The sequence below is a fragment of the Danio rerio genome, chromosome 2 (assembly GCF_049306965.1).
Source record: "Danio rerio strain Tuebingen ecotype United States chromosome 2, GRCz12tu, whole genome shotgun sequence".
In the NCBI taxonomy this organism is placed as follows: domain Eukaryota; kingdom Metazoa; phylum Chordata; class Actinopteri; order Cypriniformes; family Danionidae; genus Danio; species Danio rerio.
The window spans coordinates 54835079-54850689 of NC_133177.1; the positions used below are offsets into that span (position 1 = coordinate 54835079).

Below are 15611 nucleotides of genomic sequence, written 5' to 3' on the forward strand. Positions count from 1 at the left end.
AAATAAATTGGCGTGCTTCCACCAGATTAAACCTGGTTATGACCTGGCCCCGTATCTGACCAACATTAAGAGCCCCGGTCAGAGAAAGCTGATGAGCCGGTATCGTCTGAGTGGACAAAGTCTGAGTGTGGAGACGGGACGACACAAGCACAGCTGGAGGAGCCCAGAGCTCAGACTGTGTCCGCACTGCTCTGCTGGAGTTGTAGAGGATGAGCTGCATTTCTTCACTCACTGCAGCAAATATCAGAGCATCAGAGATGCTTACTTCACACAAATATCTCTAATTCTACCACAATTCCAGCAATCCACAAATATGGAGAAACTCCATTATATTTTGGGAGAAAATGAAAAGTGTCTCCACCTAGCAGCACAGTACGTGTCCTCATGCCACCATATGAGAGAAAAAGGCTGAACCCCCTCATCCCTCATTAAAGCTCTCTGTCTTTACCATTTATTATTATATAGTTTTGTTAATCTTTTTTTTTAATTAACTTGTTTATTGTGACAACATATGTATAATATATGTTTCATATCATTCGATATCGATAATTACTGAATATTTTTTTAACAATCCATTTTGAAATATTAGGATTTTTTTAACCACTTTATTAAGATTTACCAACATTATTAAGGCAAATAGTTTTAATAGTCAAAAACAAAAATATTGATATTTTGTCAATATCGATAAAACTTTTTTATTGATAGTGACGATGTTCAGTCTATAAATATGGATACCGATTTTATCACCCAGCCCTAAATTTCACATATAGGAAAGTTCCCAGTTACGTATGTGAGATTGTCAAAAATATACACGCACCCTCTAGTGGGTTTGTGTAAACAAAAGACCCGGGGACATATTTTTCAGTTCTTAAAAAATGTATCCCTGGGCACATAATTACAATGAGCCTGGGTTGGCTATTTTGGTTTTAAGATGCTCTCTTGTGACATCTAGTAGTTAGAAATATATATATATATATATATATATATATATATATATATATATATATATATATATATATATATATATAYAYATATATATATATATATATATATATATATATATATATATATACATACACATATATATATATATATATATATATATATATATATATATATATATATATATATATATATATATATATATATATATATATATATATAAAGCACCTGAAGGGATAGTTCAGCCAAAAAAGTAATTTACTCAATTTACTATCTCTCTCTCTGGAAGTGACAGTATTTAGAACTATTTTTCAGTGTATCTGTAAGCTGAAACTGCAACTCTTGGTGGATTAATTTAAAATTAACATTACAGACAGCATGAATAAAATAACCCATGCTATGGCTACTGACATTCGACTGAGGTCTTATCAAGTGAAATTATTAGTCTGTACAGGAAACTGAATCTTATAAAGAAAATTATAATCGCAGACGAAATGATACTAATTCTTCAGTGTTTAACTGAATGAAAAAATAGTAATCTAATAAATTTCAGTGTGTTGATTTAGTTCCATTCGAAACGGAATGTTGAGTAGGGGGCAGGGCTTTCTGTCCACACATCATTCCCTTTAGCAAACTTAAAGGTGCTGTATGTAAGTTTTAGACTCTTCTAAAGCACAAGAGAAATGTGTTTATTACAAAAAAAATTAACATATTTAAGGCTCTCAAAGCATGCGCGTCCATGACTAAAATGTAACCTCTGTTGGACAGTAGCAGACTCCGAAATGAGACACAGATACAGAGTTTCACATGAGGTTATAAATTAACAAATGATATAAATATTACCAACGTAAAGATTAGGTGAGCAGGTCACATTGTAACCCCGTGTCCTAACAGCACGCCATGTTAGGAGATTGGCAGTGATAAAAAAAAATTGGCTGTTTGCACCAGATACAAATAGATTTACAAACATTTAAATTAAGCCATTCCGAAGCACAAAATATGCACTCACTCATGAAATGGTAAGGTTTATAATCTTTATAAAATTATATATTAACATTATTAAATGTACATGCTGAATCACAGTTCTAAAGTTCAATTTAAAAGGTTTATTTTATTATTAAGATCTGAGATTAACTATCTGCTGCTGCTTTCAGTAGTATGGCAATAAATGTCATGTGAAATGGCATTAAAGCTCACATTATTAGCATATAACACTGAATAAAGCACACAAGGTTTACCTGAGGTGATCATGTCATCAAGTTTTCTGTTGTTTAGCCACAAGAAATAGAAGCCGTTTCTAAAATATATTTAAAATTTATTTATTTTTCTTCATTTGCGTGCCGTTTCTTTAATTTAGCACACATTTTAAATCAGCAACTTGCACTTGTGTGGGGTTTGATCTAGGGATGCAATACCTAGTTCAACTACTGGAAGTCAAACTTACATATTGCACCTTTAAGAAGACTGTGGTTGGGATTTTGTGGCTGAAGTGCCAAACTGATGTCCACAGAGAAGGACTGCCACTCCAATCATGGAAGAAAATGCTCAGATTTGGATTAAGGATGATTGTTTTTTTTTTTTTTCAGTGGATTAATCCAAAGAATAACAATGTGTGCCAGTAAAGCAACATTGTCAATTTTGATCTCACACAGACAAGTATCAGAATGTGTGTTCAGCCGTTAGAGGGCACTATAAGCAATAAAAAAAAATCTTAGCTTGAATGTCATGAAAGAATCTTGTTTTTTTGCCTCTAAAGATATGAATATAAACTAATTTAAAAGGCTGAAAATGCATAGTTGGATAAATGTCTATTTTCTTCTGCAACAGGAAGTGGTTCTGGTGTTTGGCCTTGAGTAGAATCTTTACCCAATGCTTTCTAATATATAAAAAAAAACATTTAGTTCAGTTAGACATCTGCGCCATCAGACTCATTGCAGAGTTCACCAATGATGTTAATGACAACAACATGACTGACACTAACAATATCTTTTCTTGTAAAATGTGCACTCAGTTCCTACGTTCGCTATACATATAGAGTACATAGAGTATGCATAACCACAAATGTTTAAGTAAAAAGAAAACATACATGCGTTCAATGGTGATTTCAACACAATGAACTCTGAGAGCTGCTCACTTGATGTACAGTAACAAATTTCACAGCTCTGAATCTAAACAAGGTTGGAAACATTTAGGATTTATGAATAATTCAACAATACATTTAGTATTGTTCTAGTGGGGTTTGCATTTTTTGATGCAAAGTTCATACATATTGTACCTTTAAATCTTGTCAAGCATCAAGCAAACACAGAAAATAAGGTTTTAAATATTCAACACTTATTGGATAATTCTTCAGGATGATGTGGAGAAACTCATCTAGTTCTTTCACAGACAGAAATACTCCTTGTTCAACCTGAAATATAAAGTATGAGTGCATATCAAGAGACAACTACTGTACATTTTTTACAGTTTGTTTCCCCTTGTAAATTTTGGATACATTCAAACTCGTATAGCATACTGTATGACTTAATAATGCTTGAAGACAATCTATGATTGTTTATACATGTATGAATTATTATTATTTTGCAGCATTATATTTTTCTGCAAGATTAGATGTCGCCAAGGAGTTTTGATTAGGAATAACGTTCACACTTACATGCTTGCTTCAGCTCTTGAACCAGTGTCTGCAGCTAAAATCAGAAACAGAAACAAGTTCATTAGTTTGATTATGATGTAATTCATAAATAATGTATTACAAGTAACCTCATTATAATGAGTATTTCATTATTAGAACAGAATAGATGTTTTGTCATAATTGCAACAAGATTTAAAAGTGCTCTCCAGTCAGTGCAACAATCATTTCATCTATGATGCAAAAAATAAATAAATAAATAAATAAATAAATAAATAAAAATAATAATAATAATAATAAAGTGCTCAAATTAATTATTTAAAACTATATATACAGTTAAGGTCAGAATTATTAGCCCCTCTTTTAATTTTCTTTTTAAAATATTTCCCTAATGATGTTTAACAGAGCATGTACAATGTCACAGTTTGTCTAATAATATTTTTTTCTTCTGTAGAAAGTCTTATTTGTTTTATTTCGGCTAGAATAAAATCAGGTTTAACATTTTAAACACCATTTTAAGGTCAAAATTATTAGCCCTTTTAAGCTATTGTTTATAGTCTACAGAACAAACCATCGTCATCCAATAACTTGCCTAATTACCCTAACCTGCCAAGTTAACCTAGTTAAGCCTTTAAATGTCACTTTTAGCTGTATAGAAGTGTCTTGAAAAATATATAGTAAAATATTATTTACTGTCATCATGGCAAAGATAAAATAAATTAGTGATTAGAAATGAGTTATTAAAACTGTTTAGTAATGTGCTGAAGAAAGCCTCTCTCCGTTAAAAAGAATTTGGGGAAAAAATAAACAAGGGGGTGAATAATTCTGATTTCAACTGTATTTCTAAGACAGAAGTATGGTTGATAACAGTTAGATAAAAACAGTATTTGAATTTGTTTGTCCTACACTACCCAACCCACTCTGAGCTGAGATTGAACTGGTGACCTTCAGCATGGGAGTCGGTTACTTTACAAGGACCATAAAGACCATGGCCTCTGGTATCTGTCGCTAGAGCACCTTTATAGAGGTCAGAGGAGTAGAGCACTTCACTAGCTGGCCCTTGTTAAACTTGCATGAATTGATTTGTACTTTCTTCCTAAAGGTACCAGTTTAACCAGAGAGTGCCCATGGTGTGAAATCATACATACTGTTTTCTTTGACTTAGTCTCTAATTTATCAGAGGCCACCACAGCAAAATGAAAGCTAACTGACCCAGCCAGGACTTGAATCAGCAATCTAAACCACTAACCACTGTACCCGCTATAGGGTGTGAAGTGCCTTTTAAAATGTTCTGTTTTTTGTTTGCTTTTTTAACACAAGGGTTGCTGTATAGTTCTTCCAGTGTGTGGAGCGCAGCCTTTTGATTAAGATTTTTCTTATAATTACCACTTTATTTTTTTTTATTTCATATCATTATAGAAAATTATGTTACATTTCACTTTAATTTCTTACTTGTTTCCCCATAAAATGATTACCTATGGAATATTCGTCAATGTTAGTTTTAAAGCATTGATATTTGGTTGATTTAGGTTGTGTTGGCAAGTGACCAAAATTCAACATCGAGCCAATATCTTAAACCAAAGTCATATTGACGTCAAATACTGAAATTTATTTGTCAGGTTAGGCAACCAAAATCCAACATCTGATAGACGTCATAGTGGTAACGCCCACACAACGTCAAACTGTAACATCATTAGACGTTGATATTTGATTGATTTAAGGTTGGACATTGAACATTGAAGTCGGCCTGTCGTTGCATTTTGGCGTCAACCTGATTTTCATTTTCAAACAAAATACAACGTTTTAAAGCATTAGAATGTAACAGCGTTTATGAATTTAACTGGTGTGTGATCTTACTTTTGGGTCTAGGTTTAGTGACAGTGAGTTGAACAGGAACCTGCAGATCTCCAGCAGAGCAGAAATACCATCCAGAATCAGAGAGTGTCAGTCCAGTCATCAGCACAGTGAAGGAGCTTTCACCATCATCACTGATCTGCACTGATGAATTCTGAGGTGTGTAACAGCCATTTTCTTCAATTCTGCACCACTGTTTGTCTTTAGCCTTATATCCAGAGCTGTAGAAACACTGGACACTGATATTATCACCTTCCTGTCCAGATACACTGCTGCTCACCACAGACGCATCAGGAGCTGAAAACGGCCCAGAAGTTAATATTAAAAGCTGTAAAAATTAAAAAAACATCCGAAACATCTGCTTTCCAATACAGTCAACCATGTTAGTCAAATTGGACACATAATTAAATGCATCGTCGTTTTTGAAAGCCTTCACTTTCACAGTCCACACTGCAATGCTAAAACAACATTTCAAATGTATTTACTTTGGACAGCGTTTTTTTTTTTAAATAAACATTTTAGTTTCCTAAGAACGCAATCTCAGTGTGGACGGATGGCCAAAACAGAGAGATGAATAGACGATTTTAAATGAAAGCGTATTATTGTGGACATGGCCAGTGGTGGAAACAGTACTGAAATTTCATAATTAAGTAAAAGTACTATTACTTGCCTAAAAATGTAGAGTAAAATTATCTGTTGTAAATATTACTCAAAGTATGAGTAAAATGTAGCCCTTTCAAGAGTACTCAAGAGTAGTGAGTATGCTGTTAAAAGTTGATGCATTTACATGTAATTTGTGAATGTAAACGTAACATTCTGTTGTGCATTTAGTTATTGTCCAGCAGGCACACAACATCAAAAGACATTAATATTAGGTTAGATTCAGGTTGTCATGTAACCAAAATTCAATGTCTAGTCAGTGTCTAAGGACAACGTTATTTTGACATCCAATAATGACGTCAAATGACGTTGATATTTGGTTGATTTTAGGTTGTGTTGGCAAGTGACCAAAATCCAACGTCGAGCAAACATCTTAAACCAAAGACATAATGATGTCAAATAATGTGGAGAATATTGATCTTGTGTTGAGCCCAATGAGCCTTACATCTAAAAATAGAGCAAGGGTGTTCCTTTAGTGACATCGCTTTCACTCACATGCTGAAAATGGCAGACGTGAAACAAAAAACTGAGGATATGGTAATGTGCCTGTCAATCAATATTGGTGGGCAGGGGGAACCGCACTCCTATGTCAGGTTGCAGTTGCTTTGAAAAGCGCTCCAAATGGTTTCAGTCAGTGTCTAATTACAACGTTATTTTGACATCCAATAATGACGTCAAATGACGTTGATATTTGGTTGATTTTAGGTTGTGTTGGTAAGTGTTAGAGAGGCGGGACTTGACATACCTGTCTATCATCCTCATGACGCAGCACAAAGCAGAGCTATACAGAGAAGCGCCCGCAGCTATGGGGAATGGCCTCATCCTATGTGCCTTTGTGTGTTATTGTGTGCGTCTATAACGAACTGTAAGTACACATTCTGATCTAAAGGACAGTCGTTCTCATTTCAGTATCTAATGATCGAGTGATTTGGCGTTTATACGCTATTAGTGGGACATTCAGAAATGACAGGGTTAAGCTCATCCAGCGCGTTTGGCGCATTCACGTGCTCTCGCACGAGTTTATGATCATAAGATCGCTAGTTATATGTAAATTATGTTCTTTACATGTTTGTTTATGTTATCATGCTATTACAATGGGATTTACTTATGACAAGTGTTTTAAGAAGTCATTTTCGGGGCTTAATGCCAGTTTTGAGTACTTTCGGTTTTAGCATGCTGATTGTACTGCATAGCGAAAGTGAAACCATTACATCACGTTTACTGCTCGGCTCAATGAAGCGTTGTACTTGATGCCTATATCATAATATTGTACTGTGATTATGTATGGTGAATGTTATTTGTGATCTAGATGTCTAATTATGTTATACTGATTATTTTATTATTTCTATTTCATTGTAGAACCACACACACACGCCTATACACACACCTCTTCAGTGTTCAATAAACCAGTTTGATTGACCTTAACTGCCTGATCCACTCCTGTGTTCTGATCGACACCCCAAGGGCAAGGCTAGAGAAATTAGAACCTCCTCAAAATACAATCCTAACCTAACAACCCAACAGCAAGTGACCAAAATCCAACGTAAATTAAACCAAAGACATAATGATGTTAAAATACTGTCATTTATTTGTATGGCAACCAAAATCCTACGTCTGATAGATGGCATAGTGGTAATGTGCACACAACGTCAAGCTGTAACATCATTAGATGTTGATATTTGATTGATTTTAGGTTGGAAATTGGACATTGACTTCGACCTGACGTTGCATTCTGACGTCAACCGCTTTTCATTTCCAAAAAAAATGCAATGTCCCCATGACATTAAGGTACATTGTCAATGTCCTGTGCCTGCTGGGTGTTTAAGGCCATTTTAGTCATCATGCATTAAACATCCTTCATCTTCTCATCATCTAAACAGTCTCTTGGTCAGCTCATTTTAATGTGTTATATACAACATTTATTTATTCATTTTTCCTCGGCTTAGTCCCTTAATAATCAGGGGTCCCCACAGTAGAATGAACCGCCAACTAGGCTTGGGCGGTATTACGGTATTATGGTATACCGCGGGATCTAAAAATAGCAACGGTGTCAGTTTCAATACCGTTATACCGTCAAAAAATATTAAATATCCTTTATTTAATGCCTACAAAAACGTATGTGTGGTTGTCATCACGGGACAGTGTGGAGGAGAGAGGGAAAGGAAGGGGGAGAGGGAGGGAGAGAAGGGGGAGAGGTGACGTGACGAGTCGCGCTTCAAAGTGTCCTGCAGTTTGGCAGTTTCGACTGAACAGAAGGGAGACGTGGTTAATATGAACGAGAGGTCTGCATTAGAGCTAAGATCTTTGCCCGAACCCGGCGAGACCCGAAAAAATCCAAATCCCTGCATTAAAATCCATCCCTGCAAAGGTGAAACAAATGATGACAAAGTAGTAAAAAAAGCAAATTTTGACGGCGTTCAAGTCAGTCACTAGCTCATAAGGAGCGGTTATTCCAGCCGCAGGTATTTCGGCGGTCGCTCATACACTGCGTATTACGGTAGAGCCCTAAACCGCAAGCTGACAGGTAAAAAGAAGAGGCCATTCGCTAAAGTGAAACTGCTGTCATAAAAAATTAAATGCATGTTCCTGACTGGTAGAAGATGAACAAACAATCCTACCCAAAACTTGCAAAATCAGCCAGATCAGAACTCTGCATCTCGGCCTGTAGCAGTAGCAGTGAAACGGTGTTCAGTTCTGCTGGACGCACCATGAGTGAGAGACTGCGCTAAAACCAGTGGATTTAATAATGTTCCTCCACAAACACACGTAGCCTAATCTTGGTGAGTAAAGGGTTTTTAAATTATAAATAAATATTAATTAAACCATATAATCATAATGTAGACAGAGTATACAGACTAATGGTGGCATTATTCTTTTAATATTCAGCTTCACCGCCGCTTAATGCCAGATTGTGAAGAGAAGTGGAGAAACATCTTGCAGAGCCTTTATCTTAATTTCGTTATTGCCAAAATACCCATCACCATTTAGAGTTTATTTTAATTTGATTTGTTAAGCAAGATTACTTTTCATTGGTGTGTAGGCTAATTTAAAGGCTAAGTGCATGTACCTAGACCTATAGAGTGCTGAGATGTTATGATATTACAGCTGTAGGACTTATTTTATTTCTTTGTTCCAACTTTCAAGTGGCCTATAGTCTACGCTTGTTACGAATTAATGATGTTAAAACATATAAATGACTCATTCCTGAAAAAATGCATCAGAGCTGTGTGCATGAGCACATTTGAATAATGTCGGGCTGTAAACGGGTTCGGGCTGTATAAAGCTGTCAATCAAAATGTACCTGTCGGACTCGGGACCTATCGGGTATAATTTTTATGGCCCGATTACAGCTCTGCATTCCCGCTGCTGTTCCGCGGGAGCCGGCCAGATTTCTTACGGTGTGGGAGTAAATTTCTGAATAAATTGCGGGAGAGATGTGTGTGTGTGTGTGTGTGTATGTGTAAAAGAGAGAGAGACAGAGAGAGAGATGCTGTGCGTCGCTTGGCGCTCTCTCTCTCTCTCTCTGTCTGTCTCTCTCTCTCTGACCGCGAGCCTAAGGTCGCATAGAATGTATTCAGTTTCTGAATGGTTTAGGCTTAAGCCAACAGTTTGGTGACGCTCTCTGAGCCTTACGTCATCATTTTTTTTATTACGCCGGTAATACCGGATACCGGGGTAAAATATGGAGGCGGTTTGACGGTATCAAATTTGGATACCGCCCAAGCCTACCGCCAACTATTTCGGCATAAGTTTTATGCAGCAGATGCCCTTCCAGCTGCAACCCAGTACTGGGAAACATCCACACCACAGAAACCCACGCCAGGAAACACCCATACCAGGGAAACCCAAGCCAACACAAGGAGAACATGCAAACTCCACACAGATATGTCAACTGGCCCAGCCAGTACTCGAACGAGTGACCCTCTTGCTGTGAGGCAACAGTGCTAACCACTGAGCCACCGTGCCACCACTGTGCAACATTAAGTTTAACCCAAATCTCTTGAAGCTCACAGCTGCAGATGCATGTACAGCTTGTTAACAAATAGTGAATAAGGGTACAAAGTGTGGTTTCAAACACAGACTCTAAATGTCAACTATGAGATCTGTTAATTTACAATTTACTGCTGTTGGCTACTTAGTCGAAAACAAAAAAAAGATTAGCATGAATGCACTGTTGTTGTTGTTTTTTACACATTATCACTGTTTTTTTTACAGCGAACAAAACTGTACTTTACACAGCCATTTCTACAGCTATTTTTATACAGTGTACACATAACATCTATGTTAAAAAGCCAGGTAAATTATGACATTCTGAAGTCAAGGGCGCCCAGAAGACGCATAGCACTTCTGTTCCTGAAATTGGACATTGCAGTTCTATACAACTGGCTAATGGCTTGATATAATGGCTCATTGTGTGTGTGTGTCACGAGAAGTGTTTATGTATTATTTCTGTGTGTTTCTAATACCTTCCCAGGTAGCAAGGACTTTGCATAAAGCTGGCACAGAAGGCATTCCTCCTGGTGTGTGATTCAAGTAAATGCCATTAATGATGCACAAGTTATCCCTACAAGTTTACATACTGTTAGATTGTGTTTATGTATAAATTAGTGAAGTGTTAAGCTATGTAAATGCCATGTTTAATCAAATTTTGGATTTGTATTTCCTGTATATGCTCACTGATGCATATTTACACCTGATGGCCTATTAAATCTTTGATTATGTGCCATGACTGATGTTATAAATTAAATCATACCTTGCAGTATTATACATGTTATAAAAATTGCCATTTAATTTTCTGTTATATATTTATTTTTGGTTTCTAGAAAATACCACGCACACGTCTTTAGGACTGTGCAAAATAAATGTAGAAAATCTGCTGACGCCCCCTGGTGGTCAAATCTCAAACAGTTAAGCCAGTTAAGCAAAACTCACCAACCAATGCTTTAACACAATCTACATTGCAAAAGCACAAGAAATAAACATGAATTGAATAAAACTGCTAGGATAATCATTCTTTACCTGATTGAACAGCCAGGTACAAAGAATAGCCGGCGTCAATGGCACCGTCACCGATCTCCACAGCCCACCAGTAATATCCAGAGTCTGACTCCTGCAGATTCTGCCATTCCACCGTGAAAACACTCTGGGCTGGATGATCAGTGATGGTAAATGTGTTTGCTGTGTCATTTGCGTATCCCATCATACTGCAAGACTTCCAGAAAAAGCCCTTACACAAATATTTGCGGTTTTCTGCATACTTTGCCTCATAGAGACATGGAATTTTGCCTGGTGATCCTGACTTCATCCTTATATTCAGTTTATTATTCCAAGCTCCATCTGTAGACAAGAGGACAAAATAAATATGTAACAATCGGCATATGTTGTGTATATTGTGTTCACTTAAGAATATCTACAGTAGCATTTAAACAAAATTTATAGAATACACTGTAATACACTGCCAGAACATTTTCTGTTATTTTACTTATTACTTATTTCTCTCTATATATGATTTCTCATACATTATATTATTTCAAACTACTGAAATATCAATAAAAGTCACTTTGTTAAATTGTAGAGTTATATTTTCAACATCAAAAGTCAACAGAGCAGAGATCAACACCCTATAATACAATCCACAAACGTAAATAAGCGGAAAACACTTGTGAATCATAAAATAAGGAAACTCTTAACTAACAGATTTCCTTACGGTCTGTAATGCATATTAAACACTAAGGTCAACAACAGACTGTGAAATAGAATAATGCAATTTTAAAAGAATTATAATTGCTTACCTATAAGTAAAACCCCAACAAGTATCAGAGGGTAAACCATGTCTACAGTGAGGCTTTCGAGTATTAGAGGATCTGCTTACTTCTTCTATCTGACTGTTAAAGAGGAACAGGAAGAAAAAAAAAAGTCTTTCTATAGCCAGCAACTTCACACTTCATGCCTTTAGCTACTCAACACATTAACAAACTAGCACTTTAATGTATAAATAGTGCCAGACAGAGCCTGCAGACATTTATTGTGGTTTCTGATGAGATTTTGTAAAAAATAAATGTAAAAAATTCTGCAGGTTTATGCGGAATGATTTTGGGCACTTTATAACTACAAAATCTTAATATATTAAATAAAAAAAATATATATATATATTTTAAAATTGTATTTAATGTTTACAATGTAAATCCATCTGCAAGTCTCTTATATATCTACTGAAAAACAGAAAATACTACAACCCAGGCTCATTCTGATTACGTACCCCTATATTCATTTCTGGAGAGAGCAAAATATGTCACATATTTTTTATTGTATATATTTTTTTTATATTTTATATATTTTTTTGCAGTTTTTGTTTTTACGAATCCACAAGAGGCCGCTGTGTACGCTTTTTCAGATCTCAAATTTCTCTCACGGGTGTCATTCGCATCTGCTGTTCTAATGTAAAATCCACCAGAGGCCACTGTTGACTGACTGACTAACCAAACGACTGATTCTTCACCAATCAAGAAAAAAAAAGCCCTCACGGAAGCTAGATTTTTACCACGTTTTCAGAATTTACCACATTCTCACCCTGGTATTAAATTGTTTATTTTATTTTTTGGCTTCTGCTTTTGTCTTACCCACTTTCTGGAATCATTCTTTACTGGGCTCAAACCCTGTCGACACGGTCAACTCTATTCTGCATCTCAAGTTTGCCGACGTCCGTGTCGAACTACCAGACAAACTGGTAACTGCAGGGAAGTAGTCAGCTTGCAAGCGAAAAAAAAATAGCGTCATACCTTCCCATAGCATTTGTTTTAAAGACAAAATCCAGCCATATGAACTTCTGGTTACATAATTTGCGATCTCCAGAAACGTATATAGAGCTACATTTTCAGAATGAGCCTGTGTTGAAATATTACTCAAACTGTATTGTAAATAAATCACATTTTTAAAGTAGTCAATATTTTTACTGAAATGTGTTTAAAAACTGAATTAATACAAATTTGCACACATTTAAATAAAATAAATAAATAGACCGGACTAAAAATCTGTGGAAATCTGCAGTTGTCTGCATGCTTAGATTTCATGTGGGCCTTATGAGTTATGATTCAATTTGTGAGCAGTTAAACGACTGTAGCCTATTTTTCCACAAACACACTAACAAACTAATGACTGCCCTGCAAGAGAAAGCTCCTGATTGGTTAATGTGACGGGAGTGTCCACTGAAGTTTAGATTTTTGCATGGAAAATGAGTCAAAGTGTGAATCGTGTCGTTCTCACCGCAAGATGTCGATTGATGTCTTTCCACTGGCATAACATGTAAATCACTTACGCTTCATCTGCATCTGGTGTGAACGCACCATTAGGCTGCATTAATTAGGGCAACCGGAGCCGGGAACCTTTTCATGAAGGAGTGGAGAACATGAGACTGATTCCTGAAAGATCCCAGTGACAGACGAGTCTCTGCATTGATCCTGTGGGCCAGCCTAAACACTCGCTGGTGACCTGCACATGATTACAGCTTCTCCACAATGGACGTCCAGCATTCTCCAGCCTCCGGCACCTAAACCACAGTTCTGCACAAAAATTTTGATCAGAGGAGAAATGGTCATGTCCAACTGAGCCTGGTTTCTCTTGTGTTTTTTTTTTTTTTCTTCTTTTCCTTTTAGCAGAGGTGTTTCTCGCCACTGTCACCACAGAATTGCTTGGTTGGGGACTTGTGGAGCTGCACATTGATGGATTTGCTCTTCAGTGTTAGGACTTTCAGCAGTGAAAATTAAACCACACTGAACTGAACTGAACTGATATTCAACTCTGGAAACTGGACTGACACAGTTTCAGTCTACTAGATCTTGTATGTTAAGCTACTTTGACACAATTTACAGAGTAAAAATGCTAAAGAAATAAAGATGAATTGAATTGTACTATTACAATAAAAGTTTAGTTTTCTTTTAAACTTTCGGAAATTAAATGCTTTAATGAAAATATAGTGAGGAGAAGGGGTTTGTGTGTATTAATAATCTCAAACAAGCACATCTAATTTACAAAATAAGGAGATAAACTAAATTCAGACTGTCCTTGTTTTCAAATATATTATACAATTGTGGGGGAATTATCAGTTTTAATTAAATGGATCAAAACGGATACAAGAAATATGCTCATTGTGTTTAATAAATTTATTTAAAAAAATTCAAATTATGTATATTAAATAAATATTAATAATAAACGGGCATTGCAGTAGGTAGCACTGATGTCTCACAGCAAGCAAGTGGCTGGTTCGAGCCACAGCTGGGTCAGTTGACATGTTCTGTCCTTGTTCGCGTGGGTTTCCTCCGGGTGCTCTGGTTTCCCCCACAGTCCAAAGACATGCCCTATAGGTGTATTGAGTTAGCTAAATTGCCCGTAGTGTACGAGTGTGAAAGAATGCATGGGTGTTTCCCAGTGATGGATTGCAGCTGGAAGGGCATTCGCTACATAAAACGTATGCTGGATAAGTTGGCAGTTCATTCAGCTGTGGTGACCCCTGATTAATAAAGAGACTACGCAGAAAATAGAAAATGAATGAATGAATAATAATAAACTAATAAAAATTCTAATAATAACAGTTCTAAATGTGTTGTGGCTGCATCGGTTCCTGAAATGAGCTTGCAGAATAAAAGACTAATGTTTCCGCTTGCAAGACTTGTCAGACAGCAAAAAAAACACAAAATTTAAAGCAAAAGTAATGTCTGCCATTTTGTGACATGGTAATGCACAGCAGACAAGGGCAAACAAAAAAACTTCCTTTTTCTGTTTATGACATTCAAAAGTAGCGTATCAGCACTGATACTGCCAGTCTTACACTAAAAAAATGAGCATTACTAGAATACAAGATAGGAGACAGCACAGCACGCACACATGCAGGCTTGTTTTTGTGAACTATAGGGGCATTAGGTTTCCATTGATTTTATACTGTAAAACTGTATTTTCTATTCCATCCCTATATCCTCAAACCCAACTCTAACGGGAAACTGTGTACAGTTTTACTTTCTAAACAAACAAACAAAAAATGATTAATGTCATTGTGGAGAGGTAAGCGTGATCAAACACCCAATCAGGGGGGAGAGCATGCTAGGAGCCCGGCGGCTAATCAGCGGGTCAATCAGAAATGATAAATAACACCTGTCTTTCTAGTGATTGGGCCGGAGAGACTCCCTTCTTAAGGAGAACAGGAGGAGCAGTCGGGAGAGGAGAGAGCACACACACACATGCACCGTTACCTGTGTGGTGGCATTAAACAATAAATAAAATATTTGCTTACCTGAATCGCCGACCCTGTCTTCTTCTTCCCTCAACAACGAACAATATTACAGTCATATTCCTATATGATTTTTAGAGAGGGGTCTGGCTGCAGACTCAGTGCAGTGCAATCTGAGCTGCATCCAATGCTTTTTAATACGCTCTCTTAACCCCACCCCTTACCCTACCCGTCACAGTGACATCACTCTATTGGGTGCATTGTGTCTGACATTGCATCTCTGAGTGAATCAATTTCAGCTTGCAT

The 15611-nt window shown here is 36.5% G+C and overlaps 1 protein-coding gene across 2 annotated transcripts; it reads right to left on the reverse strand.

The window, feature by feature from the left end:
• Positions 1-2037: 2037 nt before the first annotated feature.
• On the reverse strand, positions 2038-12163 carry LOC141378944 (polymeric immunoglobulin receptor-like). 2 transcript variants are annotated; one of them, XM_073931228.1, is made up of 6 exons: positions 11878-11982; positions 11318-11422; positions 11105-11233; positions 5429-5722; positions 3596-3629; positions 2038-3352 (listed from the first exon to the last, which is right to left on the reverse strand). In XM_073931228.1, the coding sequence occupies exons 1-6, from the start codon at positions 11915-11917 to the stop codon at positions 3325-3327; spliced, it is 630 nt and encodes a 209-aa protein (XP_073787329.1). In that variant the 5' UTR covers positions 11918-11982; the 3' UTR covers positions 2038-3324. The 2 variants fall into 2 exon arrangements, with proteins under 2 accessions (XP_073787329.1, XP_073787323.1); XM_073931222.1 differs by having other exon boundaries at positions 11105-11422; positions 11878-12163.
• Between the last annotated feature and the right edge of the window lie 3448 nt (positions 12164-15611).